Source organism: Amia ocellicauda, chromosome 7 (genome assembly GCF_036373705.1).
Source record: "Amia ocellicauda isolate fAmiCal2 chromosome 7, fAmiCal2.hap1, whole genome shotgun sequence".
Lineage (NCBI taxonomy): Eukaryota > Metazoa > Chordata > Actinopteri > Amiiformes > Amiidae > Amia > Amia ocellicauda.
The window spans coordinates 37264519-37285294 of NC_089856.1; the positions used below are offsets into that span (position 1 = coordinate 37264519).

Here is a 20776-nt window from a genome sequence, read left to right on the forward strand (position 1 = left end):
GAAAACCACATTAACAGACTTTAATGCTACAGAAACTCCTCCTTACAAAAAATAAATGAAAGAAAAAGTTTTTAAAGTCTTGTTTTATCATCATCTAAATAACTTTATTATTTATTTTTCAGACGAAATAACTGCAAGGACTCATAATATCCACCCTCACAACAATAATGTTTTAATTATTTCACACATCAGAGTAGAGGACCACACGTAATATACAGGACAGAAAATGTATAATTTGCATGTATTTGAAAAGGCTTTGCGCATTCATTGAAAGTTCTCAACTAGAAGAATGAGAGTGCCCTTTAAAATCTGTGATTGTGCGTGTGTGAGTGTGTGTGACAAGTAACAGTGGATTTTATGTTCACCAGCATACAAGGGAGCAAAATTGTATCCAGTTTAACTCTGCCATCTGCTGACTTGATTGAATAATGCATTTCAAACTGACAGTTTTGTGCTTTTAGAAAAAAACAATGTATATTTTCATTGCAGAGACAATTGATTGAATACACAGTGGTCTGTTAATTGTTACCAGTGGATGCATACAAGAGTCAGAAGTCCAAATGGTGATGATTGTTTTAGGAGAAGTGTCAAAGAGATTTGGAGGGCATTTTACCCATCATGTGTTTCTTTGTATTCTTCTCTGGCTTCAGTAATATAATGTAACACTTAGGAGCAAAAATGCAAAGGATCAGACCAAAACTTGAGGCTAAAATAGCAAATATCTCCACGGCTACTGTGAACTTGCCAGGAGAGCTGATATAAGCTGGGATAAAGGTGATCCAGACTGCACAGAATATGAGCATGCTGAATGTGATGAATTTGGCTTCATTGAAATTATCAGGCAGATTACGAGCCAGGAAAGCCAGCACAAAGCACATGGCAGAGAGGAATCCAATATACCCTAACACAGCCCAGAATGCACCTGCAGATCCCAGGTCACACTCCAGAATGATTCTGTCTTTGTAGTATTTCATATTTTGATTTGGAAATGGGGGGGATAGAAGCAGCCACAGGGTGCAAATTAAAGCCTGAATGAATGTGAAAACAAAAACACTTAACCTCTGCTGTGTGGGCCCAAACCATTTCATAATATTATTGCCTGGCAGTGTAGCCCTGAAGGCCATTAACACCACTATTGTTTTCCCCAGAACACAAGAGATGCACAGGACAAATGTGATGCCAAATGCTGTGTGGCGCAACATACAGGACCACTCAGAGGGCTGGCCAATGAAAGTAAGTGAGCAAAGGAAACACAGAGTTAATGAGAAGAGCAAGAGGAAACTGAGCTCAGAGTTATTGGCTCTTACTATGGGTGTATTTCTGAAGGTAAAGAACACCAAACTGACAGCAACACTTACACACACTCCACTTACTGAAAAAACAACTAAAATGATTCCCAGGACTTCTTTGAATGACAAGAATTCAATTGGCTTTGGGATGCATTCATCTTTCTGAGCATTTGGCCAGTATTTTAGAGGACATGTAATGCAATCCGTGGAATCTAGAAAAAAAAAAAGGTTTAATTATATCTATATGACTGGCTTCAGCTTATTGTCTCATTGTAGCTTATCTTATCTTAATGTCACTGATTTACTATATGTTACCCAATGAAATATAGCTGAATTTAAAAACAAGATCTACTGAATATAATACTGTCTTCGGGTAAGAAAAATACCAATGATCAGTGTGTTGTATTAACCTGTTCTTTAAGCTTGAGTTTCAGATTTTTATTGGGGGCTTGCAAACAACAATATGCAAAACCAGCTTGGACCTTTGAATTTCAACACATATTTTTTTATTGCAATATGTAATTATTAATTATTTTTAATGCAATTTATCCACTTATGGCTTATCCATACTCAGGTGCATACACCTAAATATATATAAAAAAAAATACACACACATGTACTGTATATATTAACATAGTATTTACATACCTGTAGTGTTGCTGATCTCTCCTTCAGCACATGGTACACAATCGAAACAGCAGACAGGCCTTCCATTCTGAACAGCCTTACGAGTGCCTGGGGGACAGCTCTCACTGCACACTGATTGAGGAATCTGGAGAATGCAAAACTATCACACTCATTTTGAAGGGGGGGTAGGGGGGGTTAAATTTCAAAATTTCAATACATTTGACTGTATCATTTCTGTGAACGTCTGCAAACATTTAACCTTTTATGGTAAACTGTTAAATTTGCACTGAAGATTAAATATGTTCAAACCATATAATAAAGCATACATTGATGAGCTGCTTTAACATTGGAAAACCATATTTTACATGTTTTTTTATGACAATAAAAAATCATACCATATAACTAAATATATATGCATTATACAATTTCGCAAACTTTGCTATTTTTCACCTTTTTGCAAGGAGAAATGTTCATGTATCTTGCGAAGCAAAATGTTATTAAAATGTAATGCTAAGTGCCAATGCCTAATTCCACACTGGCTAACTTTGATTATATGCTGTCAGGGGCGGTCCAGATATTTGTATCAGATATCAGATTTAAAAAAATACTAACTGCACTATAACATGAAACTGAATAATTAGCACAGCACAATACAAATGATTAACCACACATTCATACAAATTAAATAATGCACAGAATAAAAGTAAAGTACCACTCGCCATAGTAGGGAAGTACACATTTGTTTTAACTGCAGATTTCTCAAATGATGAAATCAACTTTGAATTCTGCATAACTTTATACATGGTAGACAGTTAATGGTAGCTAGTGTTTATAGTTCAGGTTTATTGGGTCTTAGATGCGCCTGGATCATTTTCCTTTGGGCACAGATGATGCAGAATGCAGCCTTTCGGAAACCCCAGTAATACTGTCTGGATTGTCTTATGTGTGTTGGGATGTGTTCATTAACCATACACAGCACCAAATGTAACCAATTAATATGGTATCATGTCCATTTCTATATCCTGTATAAGAAGAGTGACTTCTTACTAATAATTTTGCAGATACACCTATGACAAAATGCATATCAGCGATATGTTAAAGATTGTATAGTTTTTGTACAATCAAAAAAATACCTTGTCAAAGTTTCATTTTCTATCCTGGACAAATGACTTTGCAGGAGTAATACCTCACCTTACTCTGGCCTCCTGTCCAGGTGATGTTTTTTCCCTTCATCCTGAATGTCTGCCCCTCTGGTGCTGACGCATCATAGAAGCCCACTGTTACAAACTCAGATTTTCCTTCTCCATTGAGCTGCCAGTTCACCAGTTCATAAATGGCTACTGGATCCCCATTTGCATCGAAGTATACCCGGTCACCTCTCCTGGTTGTGAAGTTCACAGTGCTCAGCTGCTGCCGTACCTGTCATATGACGTCAAACAGCTGGTTAGGTAGCTGGTGTCATTAACTGTTTGCAATAGTTGAAATATTGATAAATACTTACATTACGTTATAAAAAAAAAATCTTGACAGTTCATAGTGTTAATATATACTGCATATGTGTACATTAATGTACATGCATAGCATTAAATTAAACAGGTAAGTTGAAGTAACATTTTCAGAAAAATCATTTTTTATATATATATATATATTATCTCATTATGAAAACAAGTAAAATATCAGCAAAATGTACAATGTATTACCTGCCATGGGTCAATTTGTATATTTTTATCGCAGTGATTATTGGAGTATTTGCATAACAGATTGTGAATAGAATGAGCTACAGCATAGACAGCCTTGTATACCATATTGGAGATCCTTAGCTGGGAGGTATCTGTATAAGGGTTTTGCAGATCATGTAAATTCTCAGTCCCCTTACAGGCTTTCTTATTTGAAGAGACTGTGTTTCCTGGAAAGCTACAATTGAATGCATCCTCCCAAAACTCTGTCAAGAGAGGACTGCTAGAAATCTGTGCTTGATCAATATTCACCAGAAACTCTTTCAACCCGGAAATAATGGATTTTGGTATAGCAAATCCGATTGCTCCGCTTAATTGGCTGTAACGGAGTACCTCTGGAGCAGTCAGCCAGGACTCTGTGCCAATCCACTGAAATACAGGAATATCCTGACTGGATAATTCTCGAAGCAGAACATGCATATCCCCTGTTGCTAGAAAAGTTACAATAACCTTTGCTGTTGATTTCTTTATGACATCCACAACTTTGAGAATTTTCTCCCTTGGGTTGGTTCTATAAAATGCCACAGAGTACTCAATGCAGATGCCCTCAGCCTGGGCTGCCTCCAAGAATGTTGCCATCCCAAAGTTTCCATAATCATTGTCGCTTCTTATTGCTCCAATCCACGTCCACCCAAAGTATTTGACCAGTTGTGCCAGAGCTCTGGCCTGATAAAAATCACTGGGCAATGTTCTGAAAAAAGTTGGGTACTCACGTCTGTTACTCAAACAAGCGCAAGTGGCAAAGTGACTAACCTATGTTTTGTAAAGAAAACAAAAATGATATCAAGACGAAAGCAGGCCGATTCCTCAGTGTTAGAATCTGACATTTAGCAAGTCTGTGACTAGTTACACACATTACCACTGCTTGGTGACTATTTATAAATTGCAATGCAATCAAAACAATTGTCAGCACTTTATAATTAATGACACAAAGAGAATACATTAGAATTGATATAATTACTTGTATTATTGTGAGATTAAAACAAAACAAAGTGTAAACATATAAAGTAACATGAACTTGATATATTTAAAGCTCACCAGTGGGATTTTAAAGGGTCCAACAACCCTTGAAATGGCTATTGTAGGAGTAGATCCAGACTCGCCCACAATGGCTGGGACAAAGGATGGTTTGGTGCAAGATGTATTGGAGGAGAATTCTGCTTCCTGTCCATTCAATAGGTCAAATGCAGCTCTCAAAGCCATTGGTATTGCAGCACAAGAGTCATAGATGCTGTAGCCCAGTGTAACACCAGGAAGAATCTCTGAACTGTTGTTTATTTCGTCAATGGCAAAGATCATCGTCCGAGAAAATCGAAGCTCCCTCAAATCTAAACTAAATTTAAATATTAAGGTAAAGGGAGTGGGAGAGACATACAAATTAATTAAATCTTAACATTTATTTTTCTGTGATGTTATACAAGCTTCCTAAAAGCTGTTGCCTACAAGGATGCATTAAACAATACACAAAAGTAGTGTATTTCTTTACTAACCTTTTACATTGTACCGGATCAGGTCTGAGTCTGTAGGTGTGCTTTACAGCATCTATTTCATTGTGGATTGAAATGATCGCCCCAATAACAAAGTCTCCATCTTTTGAAAACTGCTTTAAACCATGAGTTCCCTGTAGACTGCATGTAGACTCTGCATGGGTCAGACATAGCACCAAGAACACCACTAAAAGCAACATCACAGAATATTGGAATAATAATTTCTCTTCAGCTTTTGTAGTGTAGGATCTGGAGCTTGAAGTGGGGGTGTACAGTGTGGGTAGTGCATGCTAAAGAAAAAGGGTGGGTCCAAAAGTGATTTAGTATTTCTCCAGGGAAACTACCCCTCTGTGACACACGGGATATGAATGTGTTGTTTTCTCAAGTCATGAATAAATCCCCTTTAAAGGCTGTGACACTGTGATAATTGACAGTACCATGCACAACAATTGAACATTTAATTTGCAATGAAGGCAAAGTCTTAGCTCAAAGCATGTGATAGTATATCAGCAATGAGTGATTAACTCATTTAATCTTTAAGCTATACAGTTGTGCATTGTGTGTATGTGCAAATAAAACTGCATGAATCATTCATAAAGAGTATTCATAGATAGAGTCTTCTGATTTTATATTGTATTAAATCCATTATTAATAAAGCATATTTCCATCACCAGGACCAGTCACAGGATTCCCGAGCTGAAACAGCAAAGCATTGCATTCAGTGCAGATTCAAGGCATCGTTTTAGCTCCAATCCAACAAGTGAAAGAATGTATAAACCATCCAGCCACAGAATGTTATAACACATTCATTGTTGATGGATTTCAGAATTCAAATTAAATGTTTTTTAATGCTTTTAATCTAAGACAGAGAAATGAATTACGATTTGAAAAGTCTTTAAATGACAGAATAGGTTCCTTGTACTCTATTACTCCACCAGCCTCTCTTTCACTGCTGCATACTGTTTTATTGCAGATTCTAACAGTCGTATTGATGCATTCATGGTCATTCCTTTAATGTATTTCTCACTTCTCTCTGCAAGTAACTCTACATGCATGACAGTGTTTATTGTACCAAACTGAATGTGCCATATCACACAAAGCATGTTTGAGTTCTGGAGGATAAAGGAACAGCCAGAAATATACAGTGTTGTGCTCACTTTCTACAAATAAACTGAGATCATACTGACTTTTTAACCATCTTGGAGATGTAACTGCCTGAGTGATTGTATCATTGAAGGTTGCAATAAAAAATAATATTAATCAGGTATAAATAATAATCATGTATTGAAGGTATCTGTGGTTGACACAATGCATTAGTACCTTCAGAAGCCAGCCACTAAGCTCCCCCAAGGCATGGCATCATTGACTGACAAACTGCGATTCACACTGTGGTGCATCGGGGTGGCATGAGCTCTGGATGCCATCATGTGGAAAAATGTATTGAATAAACAAGTTCACAATTGAACACATTATCTTGATTTTCTCATTCAAAACATTCTGTTTCAAATAATCCCTTGAGGTGAAATACAGCATATCTTTTATGTTTTGTTTCTTCTATTTTTGCTATAAGACGGTTGAAAGGCATGCAAATTATTTTCTAATTAGATTCATTCTCATCTAGTAAAAAGATATGGTACTGTACATGCACACCTGAAAAACAATGCTTTTAAAATGAAAACATGACCTACTGTATCATCCTCTAGATGTATTTAATTGAAGGCAGTACATTAGATATATTTCTGGAATCGTATTGCATGTTTGTGTAAAACAATGACCACTCTACTGTGCTTATGATTAAAACTCAAAAAGCAGTCAAAATAAAATAAACAGCCTAGATTGTTGTTATTGTCAAACTTTCCACAGGCCTGCTATATTGTTATTTAATATATCACATAAGAAACTGCATTTTTTCCAATATATTAATGTCTCTGAAACACATTTATCAATTTTTAAAATAAAACACTTATTAGATTAGGAAGATCATATATCTTATGAAGCAGGTCAATTTAATGCCTTCAAAAAACAGATGGTCAGAGTTGAAGATGGTGATCATTTTGAAGATTTTTTTTTTCAAATAAATAATTAATTTAATTATGATACACACCTGTTTCCAGAAAATAAGTCACAGAAATTTGGAGGGCATTTTCCCCATCATGTGTTTCTTTGTATTCTTCTGTGGCTTCAGTAATATAATGTAACACTTGGGAGCAAAAATACAAAGTATCAGAGCAAAACTTGAGGCTAAAATAGCAAATATCTCCACAGCTACTGTGAACTTGCCAGGAGAGCTGATATAAGCTGGGATGAAGGTGATCCAGACTGCACAGAATATGAGCATGCTGAATGTGATGAATTTGGCTTCATTGAAGTTATCGGGCAGTTTACGAGCCAGAAAAGCCAACACAAAGCACATGGCAGAGAGGAATCCAATATACCCTAACACAGCCCAGAATGCACCTGCAGATCCCAGGTCACACTCCAGAATGATTCTGTCTTTATAGTATTTCATATTTTGATTTGGAAAAGGGGGGGATAGAATTAGCCACAGGGTGCAAATTAAAGCCTGAATTAATGTGAAAGTAAAAACACTGAACCTCTGCTGTGTGGGCCCAAACCATTTCATAATATTATTGCCTGGCAGTGTAGCCCTGAAGGCCATTAACACCACTATTGTTTTCCCCAGAACACAAGAGATGCACAGGACAAATGTGATGCCAAATGCTGTGTGGCGCAACATACAGGACCACTCAGAGGGCTGGCCAATGAAAGTAAGTGAGCAAAGGAAACACAGAGTTAATGAGAAGAGCAAGAGGAAACTGAGCTCAGAGTTATTGGCTCTTACTATGGGTGTATTTCTGAAGGTAAAGAACACCAAACCGACAGCAACACTTACACACGCTCCACTTACTGAAAAAACAACTAAAATGATTCCCAGGACTTCTTTGAATGACAAGAATTCAATTGACTTTGGGATGCATTCATCTTTCTGAGCATTTGGCCAGTATTTTAGAGGACATGTAATGCAATCCGAGGAATCTAGAAAAAAACAACAAGAATACTTATTGATAATATTATTACACTTTGAAGCTGAATATGAAATATAATTTCTGTACCATAATTTTGCACTTGCTTGCTTGTTTGTTTTGATTTATATATATCTTGAAGGATTTGAAGTTTAACGTGCAATATTAGTGGGGTTCTGGAAACTACAGAAGGAATTTAACAGCTTTCCAGAATCATGGGCAATTGAAATACTTTTAAAACCTGTAGTGTTGCTGATCTCTCCTTCACCACATGGTACGCAGTCAAAGCAGCAGACAGGCCTTCCCTTCTGAACAGCCTTACGAGTGCCTGGGGGACAGCTCTCACTGCACACTGATTGAGGAATCTGCAAAAGAATGAAAAAGGTAACAATTAAATGTGTTTTTTAGACTGCTTTGCAAGTGATTTCTCGGAAACCCATATGCTAAAATGCATATCACTGACATTGTATTGTATTGTATTGTATAATTCCTGGAAATGTTTCATTTCCTGAAATAATGACTTTGCAGGAGTAATACCTCACCTTACTCTGGCCTCCTGTCCAGGTGATGTTTTTTCCCTTCATCCTGAATGTCTGCCCCTCTGGTGCCGACGCATCATAGAAGCCCACTGTTACAAACTCAGATTTTCCTTCTCCATTGAGCTGCCAGTTCACCAGTTCATAAATGGCTACTGGATCCCCATTTGCATCGAAGTATACCCAGTCACCTCTCCTGGTTGTGAAGTTCACAGTGTTCAGCTGCTCCAGTACCTACCAATTGAAGTCAAACAACAGGTTAGATGTCTGGTGTCATGAACTATTTGTAGTTCTGGTAGTGAAATCTGGTCAAGGAAACTAATCTTTAGGAATCAAAACAATACCCTGATTTACAAATGTTTCTGATGTTTAGTAATGTATGCATTTTTTGTCAACATTTCTTGTAAATATGTAGAATGAAAATAAAACAAATACAAATATGAATATCAAAATAAATGTTTTATAGTTTCTTACCTGCCATGGTTCAATTTGCATAATTCTATCACAGTGATTTAAGGGGGCTTTGGAGTTGTTACATAACAGATTGTGAATAGAATGAGCTACAGCATAGACAGCCTTGTATACCATATTGGAGATCCTTAGCTGAGATGTGTCTGTATAAACACTTTGCAGATCATGTAAATTCTCAGTCCCCTTACAGGCTTTCTTTTTTGAAGAGACTGTGTTTCCTGGAAAGCTACAATTGAATGCATCCTCCCAGAACTCTGTCAAGAGAGGACTGCTAGAAATCTGTGCTTGATCAATATTCACCAGAAACTCTTTCAACCCTGGAATAACAGATTTTGGGATACCAAATCCGATTGCTCCACTTAAGAAGCTGTACTGAAGAAATTGTGGACCAGTTACCCAGGACTCAGTGCCAATCCACTGAAGTGCAGGAATGTCCTGACTGGATAATTCTCGAAGCAGGACAAGCAAATCCCCTGGTGCTAGGAAAGCTACAATAACCTTTGCTGTTGATTTCTTTATGACATCCACAACTTTGAGAATCTTCTCCCTTGGATTGGTTCTATAAAATGCCACAGAGTACTCAATGCAGATGCCGTCTGCCTGGGCTGTCTCCAAGAATGTTGCCATCCCAAAGTTTCCATAATCATTGTCGCTTCTTATTGCTCCAATCCACGTCCATCCAAAGTATTTGACCAGCTGTGCCAGAGCTGTGGCCTGATAAAAATCACTGGGCAATGTTCTGAAAAATGTTGGGTACTCACGTCTGTTACTTAAACAAGTGCAAGTGGCAAAGTGACTCACCTATTTGTTTTAATGAAACCAAAAAATATAATATGAGAAAATATAAAGAATCCAGTGTTAGAATTTGACATTTGACAAGTCTGTGACTAGATGACTATTCATAGGATGGAATACAACCAAAACAATTTGCAGTGCTTTATAATTACTTATGCACAGATAAATTAGCATTAACATCATGAGTTATATAATTGTGAGATTAAAACAAAACAAAGTGTAAACATATAAAGTAACATGAACTTGATATATTTAAAGCTCACCAGTGGGATTTTAAAGGGTCCAACAACCCTTGAAATGGCTATTGTAGGAGTAGATCCAGACTCGCCCACAATGGCTGGGACAAAGGATGGTTTGGTGCAAGATGTATTGGAGGAGAATTCTGCTTCCTGTCCATTCAATAGGTCAAATGCAGCTCTCAAAGCCATTGGAATTGCAGCACAAGAGTCATAGATGCTGTAGCCCAGTGTAACACCAGGAAGAATCTCTGAACTGTTGTTTATTTCGTCAATGGCAAAGATCATCGTCCGAGAAAATCGAAGCTCCCTCAAATCTAAACTAAATTTAAATATTAAGGTAAAGGGAGTGTGAGAGACATACAAATTAATTAAATCTTAACATTTATTTTTCTGTGATGTTATACAAGCTTTCTAAAAGCTGTTGCCTACAAGGATGCATTAAACAATACACAAAAGTAGTGTATTTCTTTACTAACCTTTTACATTGTACCGGATCAGGTCTGAGTCTGTAGGTGTGCTTTACAGCATCTATTTCATTGTGGATTGAAATGATCGCCCCAATAACAAAGTCTCCATCTTTTGAAAACTGTTTCAAACCATGAGTTCCCTGTAGTCTGCATGTAGTCTCTGCTTGGGTCAGACATAGCACCATGAACACCACTAAAAGCAACATCACAGAATATCAGGATAACAATATCTCTTCTGCTTATGTAGTGTAGCATTTGGAGCCTCAAGGGAGGGTGTACAGTGTGGGCAGTGCATGCAAAAGAAAAATAGTGAATTAAAAAAGTGGCATGATTGATTCAGCTCCTCTCAAGGGAAACTACCCCTCTGTGGCACATGAAGTATGAATGTGTTGTTTTCTCAGTTCATGAATGAATCCCTTTTTAAAGCTTCACAACACGTCTTGGCAATTGAACATTTAACTTGCAATGAAGTCTAATTTTTATTGAACAATGTAATGCTTTTTGTTGGCAATTCTTCGGTTGAATTGAAGCATGTGATTATATATCAACATAGGTGACAGACTTTAGTGTGCTATGCGGTTCAAGCTCTAGAAATGAGAAAACCCTTTGGATCTTTAAGCTATACAGTTGTGCAGTGTGTGTACACAAAGTGGAAATGAAACTGCAGGAATTGTTCATGAAGTGCATTCACTGACAGAGTCCTATGATTTTACATTGTATTACATCTCCATAATTAATATACCATATTTCTATCACCATTAGAAGTCACAGGAGTCCTGATCTCCTTAGTTCCTACCCAACGAGTGACAGTATATTAACCATATATCTAAAACCACAGAATGTTATAACACATTAATGTTGAAGAACTTCAGAATTCAAAATAAATGTTTAATTGATTTTAATGATAGGTTCCGTGTACTCTATTACTCCACCAGCCTCTCTTTTGTGGTTTCAATCTGTTTTCTTGCAGATTCTAACAGTCTTATTGATGCATTCATGGATATTCTTTTAATGTATTGCTGACTTCTCTCTGCAAGTAACTGTACTTGCATGCCAGACTTTATTGTACCAAACTGAATGTGCCATATCACACAGATCGCATGTTTGAGGTTAAAGCAAGAAGGAACAGCCCTAGATATACAATGGCCACTAGTGTTGCTGGGGAGGGGCGAGGGGTGCGACCCCTAATTGGGGGGGTGGGGGGGATAATCTACCAATCGTAATTGGTTTTGAATGTTGTGGTTTTTTTTTTTTTAACAATTAACAATTTGTTAATTCATAGCCCCTTTCGAAGACCAACCTATTAATAGACATTGTTTTCACTTCACATTTTTCAGTTTTGCCAGTGAACGAGACTAAATGATCAGATATGAAGCGTTCTGCGATTTAATTTCACTGTGTAAATCAGCTGAGTCCCTTGCAGCATAGTACAAAGAGGATTTATCAACAGAGTTTCCTACACAGTTACTTTCAGTCAGAACCACATTGAAAGACGAAATACAGCAGATAGCTGGTGGTACAATTATATCTCTGAGCTTTTATTTTTGAAACAACACTAGTGTTTTGGATGTTGCAGTGGCACTGAAACTCTTTTTAACTATACCAGTTACTGTGGCGAGTGCAGAAAGGTTGTTTTTGAAACTAAAATTGACACACAAAAAACTACCTAAGACTTCAATGTCCCAGGAGAGACTATCAGCACTGTTAACTTAAGTTTGAATTGATAGGGAGAAATTTTACTCTTTCAATAAACAGGTGGACAAGGAATACTCAGGACTCAATTTAACTGTTATAATACCAAAATAGTTTATTCAGCTACAACGAAGCACTCCAGAGATGGTCAGTTGACAAGACACATCTAAAGTTCTTCTACAGAACATACTATCACATACAACTCCCTTTGGTTGCTGGGCAACTAGATGACATCAATGAGGAACCCCAAACTTTATCACACACTTCTCCTTTGTCTTATGTTCTCTCTATGGCCTTGGATGAAAATGTTTTTCTAAAAATCAGTTACACAGAACTACTGCACCTGTCCTCTCCGGAGCAATACACAAAGCTTAAATTCATACATGGGTTACACAATCTTACTGCAACAATGGTGCAAATATAATATATTTGGCATTCAGACAGGGCACTGTCCCACATCAGAATATTGAGAGTGACCAGGCAAGGCCCCCCCTTGTGCCTAAACTCTCACTCCGCCCCAGACAATGACATTTGCAGTATTTCTCCTTACTTTCCACAAATAAATTCAGATCACACTGAATTCATCTCTGAGCCATATTGAAGCTGGGACTAGCAGGCTAACCAGCACCGACTCCAATGCTGCTAGTATGTGTATCTCTGTAAATAGCAGCATGGCTTTGCACTAGCTCCGGGGAACCAAGATAGTTTTTACTGCTAAAATTTTGCTTCATTATAAATATCACAGTTTCAGTGAGCTTTACCAACCTTCCAAAATCCCCCTTTTCTAATATTTAAATTTGAGAACAGTGCCTTGATGGTCAATTTGTGAACTACATTATTTGAATAAAGATTTGTTTATAATTGTATTTATGGTTTATATTTGTTTATGATTAATCTGAGCAATAGTACTGGTAGGTGGTTGAAAACATGCAACTATCTTGAAGGTTACAATTATGTTTCAATGACAGGAGAAATTAAAAATAAATAAATAAAATATAGATCATGTATTGAAGGTTTGTCTCCATGGTTGACTAGATGCATTAGTACCTTCAGCAGCCAGCCACAAAGCTCCCCCAAGGCATGTGTCACGTTTCCCTCAGGGGCTCGGGAACAGGGGATCCAAGTGCAGTGCTGGATCGCAGGATGTTCAGACAGACGTGGGTTGGGTACCGGCGGATCAGGACAATGGAGGCTAAGCAGAGACGTGGTCGTGGTCACGGGCGATGCTCGGCGGAACAAGGGCTCGGCGGAACAAGGGCTCGGCGGAACAAGGGCTCGGCGGAACAAGGTTAGGAGTGGCAAGACTTCGCCCCGACTGAGGGAAGTGAGGGGATTATAAAGGGAAACAGGAACCAGGCTTTGGAGGTGCAGGGCGAATAGGAACAGAGAGATAGAACAGGAGTGCACATGGGTGACTGGAATGTTAATTGAGTGACGTGAGCAGGGAGAAGGCAGGGAAATGGCGGCCCCTAGTGGGGACAGAGGGGGGGTGCTAGGGGACCATGACAGCATGGCATCATGGAATGACTTCCAACTAAAAAAACAGGGATTCACACTATGATGCATAAGGTTGGCAAGAGTACTGAATTTCATTGTGTGGAATAATTTAATTAATAAACAATTTCACGATTGAAAGAATTATCTTGATTTTCTCATGTTTGTGTAAGACAATGACCACTTTACTGAGTTTATGATTAAAACCCCAAAATCAGTCAAAACAATACAAATCAGTCTATCTTGTTGTTATTTTCAAACAGGTCTGGTATATTTAGTATATCACATAAGAAACTGGCATTTTACAAGTACAGTAATGTCTCTGAAACACATTTGTAGCGTAAGGTACACTTATTAATTTCAATTAAAGAAGTGAATTTATAGTATCACCTTATCACGAATCCTGGAATCTTGTAGAACTCAATTTCTGTAATAATTGGACGCAGACACCAATTCCAAAGATATAAATTGTCAAATTTATTCAAAAACAAAGACTAAATGTAGCACTACACTAATTATACAAAAGGGAAAAACTAATTAAAATTCAACTCTAGATCAACAAATCAAAGACAAATCACTTCCGTGACCAAATCAAAGACCATGGGATCGCATATGATAACACACAAATCGTTAAACAAAAAAGGTTATAAACACATTGACTACAATACCGGTTAGTAAGACGAAGGTGAGACTCTCATTAGTATTGTTAGTCAGACATTAAATAACTACGCAGGTTAGTATTTATGTCAGGTAACTTCTCGTTATATATATATCAGTCTCATTCACGTTTAGGTGCCGAGAAAGATCCTATCATTACTTGTTACCACAATTTCCCTTAACTGATTATTATTCAATGATTAAGGATAGGCAGGGCCACCTATAATCTGGTGTCTATTAACTTGTGTCAATTTCAGACTAAACAGTTAAACAGGAATGAGAAGATATTTCTCTGCGTTGACAGATTTTATTTCTAAAATTATCAACAAAACAGTTTAATGCAACACATATTTATATTTAAGAAAACTAAATGATATTACACATTCTAGAGTTATGAATCACAGATTAACATTTCTAATTGATTTCTCAAATGTCATGAATCATGAACTCCAAACTGTTAAACTTATCTGAACTTCGTCGCAGAGAGGCCTCTCTGTCTTCGGGCTCAGATAACAGCACACGGCGCGAGGTCCGTGTGGTTTGGAACAAAGGCAGTCCGGTTCGGCTTTGTCCAAGAACTTCCACTCAGTCGATGCACCTGGAAGTTGGGGTTTCGCGAAACAGAGTCTTTTCCAAACAGATTTTCCACTGGTTTGAAGGCTCCAAAGTTGTGCACAAAATCTTCTTGGCAAGCAGGGTCTCTCACCGTACTTATTTGAAGACAAAGTCTTTCAGGAAAGCAGGGCCCTGTTTGGTTCCAAGGGTTGAGTTTCTTAAGACTCAAATAGCTATTAAATGACTGACACTTTCGTATACAGTCGACTTAGTCAATTGTCCAGCTGTAAAACTCCACTGATCAGGTGGGCACAGGCGGGCAGCGCAGTCTGTAAAGTTCTTTATTTAATAAAGTCCTTTAAAATAATTCTTCGTACGGCTCAATCTCCTTCTCCCAGTTTAACTCTTCTGTTGCCGGCAAAGACTTAGTTGGTTTCTGGTTCCGGTTCGGGCAACAGAGCTACAGGTTGAGCTGTGGCAGCGAGTTACTGGTTCAGGTGAGAGAGAGAGAGAGAGAGAGAGAGAGAGAGAGAGAGAGACCGTGCGCTGTCCTTTATACGCCTGTCAGATCAATAGGTGATTGGTTCTTGAGTTTGTGAGATTGGATTTCGGTTTCAGCCCCCAGTGTCCTATTGGAGGGGGGCTTGATTTATGACTAATGTCAATCCATGCCATCTTTTGGAAATGCCGGTTGGCCCGGGTTCGTAGCTCTGTGTCTGGATTTCGACTCTCGTCCATTTCAAAGTTTTTATTACCTACAGGCCCCCTTCCCCAGACATCTCACAGCAGGATTCCAAACTATTTGGCCTATTCTCGGTGCCATCCACCCAAGACTGTCACTTTGATGTAAACCAGTTCCCAGCTGATGAGTTAAGGAAATCTGATAACTTTGGGGGGGAGAGGTCTTCTTTAGATCAGTGCTTCAGCTCAGAGCTAAAATGCTCTTATCAAAATACACCCAACATAATGCTACACATTTAACAACTTTAAAATGCCAATTTAAATAGAATAGGAAAATCTTGAAGAAAATACTTTTAAAAATATATCTAATGATGATACAGATCTGTTTCCAGAAAATATTTCAAAGAGATCTGGAGGGAATTTTACCCATCATGTGTTTCTTTGTATTCTTCTGTGGCTTCAGTAATATAATGTAACACTTGGGAGCAAAAATACAAAGTATCAGACCAAAACTTGAGGCTAAAATAGCAAATATTTCTACAGCTACTGTGAACTTGCCAGGAGAGCTGATATAAGCTGGGATAAAGGTGATCCAGACTGCACAGAATATGAGCATGCTGAATGTGATGAATTTGGCTTCATTGAAGTTATCAGGCAGTTTACGAGCCAGGAAAGCCAGCACAAAGCACATGGCAGAGAGGAATCCAATATACCCTAACACAGCCCAGAATGCACCTGCAGATCCCAGGTCACACTCCAGAATGATTCTGTCTTTATAGTATTTCATATTTTGATTTGGAAAAGGGGGGGATAGAATTAGCCACAGGGTGCAAATTAAAACCTGAATGAATGTAAAAGCAAAAACACTGAACCTCTGCTGTGTGGGCCCAAACCATTTCATAATATTATTGCCTGGCAGTGTAGCCCTGAAGGCCATTAACACCACTATTGTTTTCCCCAGAACACAAGAGATGCACAGGACAAATGTGATGCCAAATGCTGTGTGGCGCAACATACAGGACCACTCAGAGGGCTGGCCAATGAAAGTAAGTGAGCAAAGGAAACACAGAGTTAATGAGAAGAGCAAGAGGAAACTGAGCTCAGAGTTATTGGCTCTTACTATGGGTGTATTTCTGAAGGTAAAGAACACCAAACCAACAGCAACACTTACACATGCTCCACTTACTGAAAATACAATTAAAATGATTCCCAGGACTTCTTTGAATGACAAGAATTCAATTAGCTTTGGGATGCATTCATCCTTCTGAGCATTTGGCCAGTATTCTAGAGGACATGTAATGCAATCCATTGAATCTAGAAAAAAAAAAAAAAATATATATATATATATATAGATAGATAGATAGATAGATAGATAGATAGATAGATAGATAATATTATTACACCCTGAAGTTGAAATATGACACATTTTCTGTATCTTAAATTTGCACAAAGAAAATCACTTGCTATAAATTATCCAGTGAAAACGTTTTTATATACCATTTTGTTAAAACCATTCCCTATGGTGGAAATATCTTACATATAACTATTATAGAAAATGCCTTTTTCAAACCTGTAGTGTTGCTGATCTCTCCTTCAGCACATGATACGCAGTCAAAGCAGCAGACTGGCCTTCCCTTCTGAACAGCCTTACGAGTGCCTGGGGGACAGCTCTCACTGCACACTGATTGAGGAATCTGCAAAAGAATGAGAAAGGTAACTTTTCAATTAAAATGACTGCTTCAGAATTGTTTATTGGAAACCCCTCTACTGTCCAGTACTGTATTTATGTGATTTAATCAAGTTGAAGATCGGATAAATGTAGTAAAGTAGGGAATATCATATCAAAGTTTAATTTCATATCTGAGAAATATGACTTTGCAGGAGTAATACCTCACCTTACTCTGGCCTCCTGTCCAGGTGATGTTTTTTCCCTTCATCCTGAATGTCTGCCCCTCTGGTGCCGACGCATCATAGAAGCCCACTGTTACAAACTCAGATTTTCCTTCTCCATTGAGCTGCCAGTTCACCAGTTCATAAATGGCTACTGGATCCCCATTTGCATCGAAGTATACCCAGTCACCTCTCCTGGTTGTGAAGTTCACAGTGTTCAGCTGCTCCAGTACCTACCAATTGAAGTCGAACAACAGGTTAGATGTCTGGTGTCATGAACTATTTGTAGTTCTGGTAGTGAAATCTGGTCAAGGAAACTAATCTTTAGGAATCAAAAAAATACCCTGACTTACAAATGTTTCTGATGTTTAGTAATGTATGCATTTTTGTCAACATTTCTTGTAAATATGTAGAATAAAAATAAAACAAATACAAATATGTATATCAAAATAAATGTTTTATAGTTTCTTACCTGCCATGGTTCAATTTGCATAATTCTATCACAGTGATTTAAGGGGGCTTTGGAGTTGTTACATAACAGATTGTGAATAGAATGAGCTACAGCATAGACAGCCTTGTATACCATATTGGAAACCCTTAGCTGGGAGGTATCTGTATAAGGGTTTTGCAGATCATGCAAGTTCTCTGTCCCCTTACAGGCTTTCTTTTTTGAAGAGACTGTGTTTCCTGGAAAGCTACAATTGAATGCATCCTCCCAGAACTCTGTCAAGAGGGGATTCACCGAGATCTCAGCTGGGGTGAGATTAACCAGAAATTCTTTCAACCCTGGAATAACAGATTTTGGGATACCAAATCCTATTACTCCATTTAAAAAGCTGTACTGAAGAAATTGTGGATCAGTAACCCAGCATTCAGTGCCAATCCACTGAAGTGCAGGAATGTCCTGACTGGATAATTCTCGAAGCAGGATAACCATATCTCCTGTTGCTATAAAAGCTACAATAACCTTTGCTGTTGATTTCTTTATGACATCCACAACTTTGAGAATCTTCTCCCTTGGGTTGGTTCTATAAAATGACACAGAGTACTCAATGCAGATGCCGTCTGCCTGGGCTGTCTCCAAGAATGTTGCCATCCCAAAGTTTCCATAATCATTGTCGCTTCTTATCAATCCAATCCACGTCCACCCAAAGTATCTGACCAGTTTTGCCAGAGCTGTAGCCTGATAATAATCACTGGGCAATGTTCTGTAAAATGTTGGGTACTCACGTCTGTTACTCAGACAAGCGCAAGTGGCATAATGACTTACCTGTAATTTTAAAATTTACACAATTTGTTACAATTATTTTAATAATAATGCAAATGTTAACAAAATAAATATTAAATTCCAGAATCTCATGAAAAACAGACTCCTTTCTGTGATAACAGTGTCATATGAAAACAAGTTTCTTTGTGTTAAGTGCACCTTTTGTAATTAATCAAAATTGTTAGTCCTGCCTTTGTGGATTTTACAAATCAAGCTCACTGCAGGAATCAATCAAGATACTGTACATCCTAGAAACAAAATACAACCAAAGCTTACCATTGGAATTCTGAAGGGTCCAACAATCCTTGAAATGGCTATTGAAGGTGTGGACCCAGACTCACCCACAATGGCTGGGACAAAGGATGGTTTGGTGCAAGACGTATTGGAGGAGAACTCTGGTTCCTGGCCATTCACCAGGTCAAATGCAGCTTTCAAAGCCAATGGTATTGCAGCACAAGAGTCATAGATGCTGTAACCCAGAGTAACACCTGGAAGAATCTCTGAGCTGTTGTTAATTTCTTCGATGGCAAAAATCATAGTCCGGGCAAAACGAAGCTCCCTTAAATCTAAACTATGAAACAGTAACATTTGGTAAAAATACATATATTTATATTTGTATGCCAACAATATACTCTCAAACAATGGAAAAATACAGTAATTTATTTTTACTAACCTTGTACATTGTACAGGACCAGGGACATGACTGTAGGTGTGCTTCATGGCATCAATATTGTTGTGAATTGTAAAAATCCCTCCAATTAATAAATCTCCATCCTTTGAAAACTGTGCTATGCCGGAAGATCCATGTAGTCTACATATAGACTCTGCATGGTTAACCAATAGCACCAACACAAGCAACATCCCAAACTGTTAGAATGTGGTATTACAGTCTCTCCATTGCTTATATAGTGAGGAATCAATAACCTCAAGGAGAGCTTAGAATATACATAGGGCACAATTCACAACACTGTAGTTACAGATTTAGATTGTCCCAGGTGATTATAAGGCAGTTCCAAACAACATTTTAATGTCATGAAATATCCCTGTTTGCTGCTTGTAAAACAATAATAATGAAATCAATAAATAGCATGCTTTTTTAATACTGAACATTTGACTGGAAAATGAATGCAGTTATTTTTATTAAACATTAAATTGCTTAAGAATTGTGAGCCTTTTGGACTAATGGATGTGTAAGATTTATTCATTATCATAGCGGATATACCTTTTAAGAGTGTTTAAAGATTTCTAACATTTCAGCACTGGAAAATGAATACAACAACCACAAACACAATCATACAGACATAAAAACTTTGGAAAGTACATTTCATTGCATTCCTGCAATTTAATGAGTGAAACACAAAGGGAAAGCAATAGTCATTACTATGGTCTAGAGCAAATGCAGAGCAAAAGGTTTTTCTCCTGTTACTGTTACTGTACTGTTCTACTGTAGAACGCACAGCTATAGTGCCTTTCTTTCTGAGCCATTTAAGAACAGTGATTGACAGGCCAGCATATTGCCATATTGGGAGAAGTTGTGCAAATCATGCAGTTTAAAAAGCAATGGGTTTGAATTACGTTTTATGCAGCTAAAGTAGACCATTTACTGATACATAGAAAATTTTAAACCTCTCAACAAACAATACGTATGTAATGGGCAGCTGCCTTGGTAGAAGAACCATTGGGTGATGACCCAGCGTGTCTGAGTATTATTACATCTGTCAGTAGTGTTTTTCTATATACTACATTTTTAGATAAGATTGTAACTTAAAATACATTGAAAAGCATGCCCCTTAGTTTATGTTTGGTGGTGTTTGGGAGTTGGTTTGGCTATATGTTAGGCTTAGTATTATAAAATGCCAAATGATATCCT

General features: G+C 37.7%; 3 protein-coding genes across 3 annotated transcripts; all 3 read right to left on the reverse strand.

Moving 5' to 3' along the window:
• Positions 1–587: 587 nt before the first annotated feature.
• LOC136754116 (extracellular calcium-sensing receptor-like) lies at positions 588–4966 on the reverse strand. Its single transcript, XM_066710447.1, has 5 exons — positions 4691–4966; positions 3617–4405; positions 3108–3335; positions 1938–2061; positions 588–1501 (listed from the first exon to the last, which is right to left on the reverse strand). The coding sequence occupies exons 1-5, from the start codon at positions 4949–4951 to the stop codon at positions 588–590; spliced, it is 2316 nt and encodes a 771-aa protein (XP_066566544.1). The 5' UTR covers positions 4952–4966.
• Positions 4967–7261: 2295 nt separating this feature from the next.
• LOC136754117 (extracellular calcium-sensing receptor-like) lies at positions 7262–10503 on the reverse strand. Its single transcript, XM_066710448.1, has 5 exons — positions 10228–10503; positions 9173–9970; positions 8705–8932; positions 8404–8527; positions 7262–8175 (listed from the first exon to the last, which is right to left on the reverse strand). Exons 1-5 carry the CDS (start codon positions 10486–10488, stop codon positions 7262–7264), a joined length of 2325 nt encoding a protein of 774 aa, XP_066566545.1. The 5' UTR covers positions 10489–10503.
• Positions 10504–16149: 5646 nt separating this feature from the next.
• Positions 16150–19641, reverse strand: LOC136754118 (extracellular calcium-sensing receptor-like). The gene is made up of 6 exons (XM_066710449.1): positions 19580–19641; positions 19183–19477; positions 18112–18909; positions 17645–17872; positions 17320–17443; positions 16150–17063 (listed from the first exon to the last, which is right to left on the reverse strand). The coding sequence occupies exons 1-6, from the start codon at positions 19624–19626 to the stop codon at positions 16150–16152; spliced, it is 2406 nt and encodes an 801-aa protein (XP_066566546.1). The 5' UTR covers positions 19627–19641.
• Between the last annotated feature and the right edge of the window lie 1135 nt (positions 19642–20776).

What these genes read in the sequence shown, in the direction of transcription:
- LOC136754117 (XM_066710448.1), bottom strand. Translation starts at nt 10,488, where the DNA reads ATGATCTTTGCCATTGACGAAATAAACAACAGTTCAGAGATTCTTCCT. An exon ending in GGACAGGAGGCCAGAGTAAG is followed by an intron (nt 8,528 to 8,704) that starts GTGAGGTATTAC and finishes ATTCTTTTGCAG; the next exon opens with ATTCCTCAATCAGTGTGCAG. An exon ending in AGAGATCAGCAACACTACAG is followed by an intron (nt 8,176 to 8,403) that starts GTTTTAAAAGTA and finishes GTTTTTTTCTAG; the next exon opens with ATTCCTCGGATTGCATTACA.
- LOC136754118 (XM_066710449.1), bottom strand. Translation starts at nt 19,626, where the DNA reads ATGAAGCACACCTACAGTCATGTCCCTGGTCCTGTACAATGTACAAG. An exon ending in GGTCCTGTACAATGTACAAG is followed by an intron (nt 19,478 to 19,579) that starts GTTAGTAAAAAT and finishes ACTGTTTCATAG; the next exon opens with TTTAGATTTAAGGGAGCTTC. An exon ending in GGACAGGAGGCCAGAGTAAG is followed by an intron (nt 17,444 to 17,644) that starts GTGAGGTATTAC and finishes ATTCTTTTGCAG; the next exon opens with ATTCCTCAATCAGTGTGCAG.
- LOC136754116 (XM_066710447.1), bottom strand. Translation starts at nt 4,951, where the DNA reads ATGATCTTTGCCATTGACGAAATAAACAACAGTTCAGAGATTCTTCCT. An exon ending in GACCCTTTAAAATCCCACTG is followed by an intron (nt 4,406 to 4,690) that starts GTGAGCTTTAAA and finishes TACAAAACATAG; the next exon opens with GTTAGTCACTTTGCCACTTG. An exon ending in AGAGATCAGCAACACTACAG is followed by an intron (nt 1,502 to 1,937) that starts GTATGTAAATAC and finishes TTTTTTTTCTAG; the next exon opens with ATTCCACGGATTGCATTACA.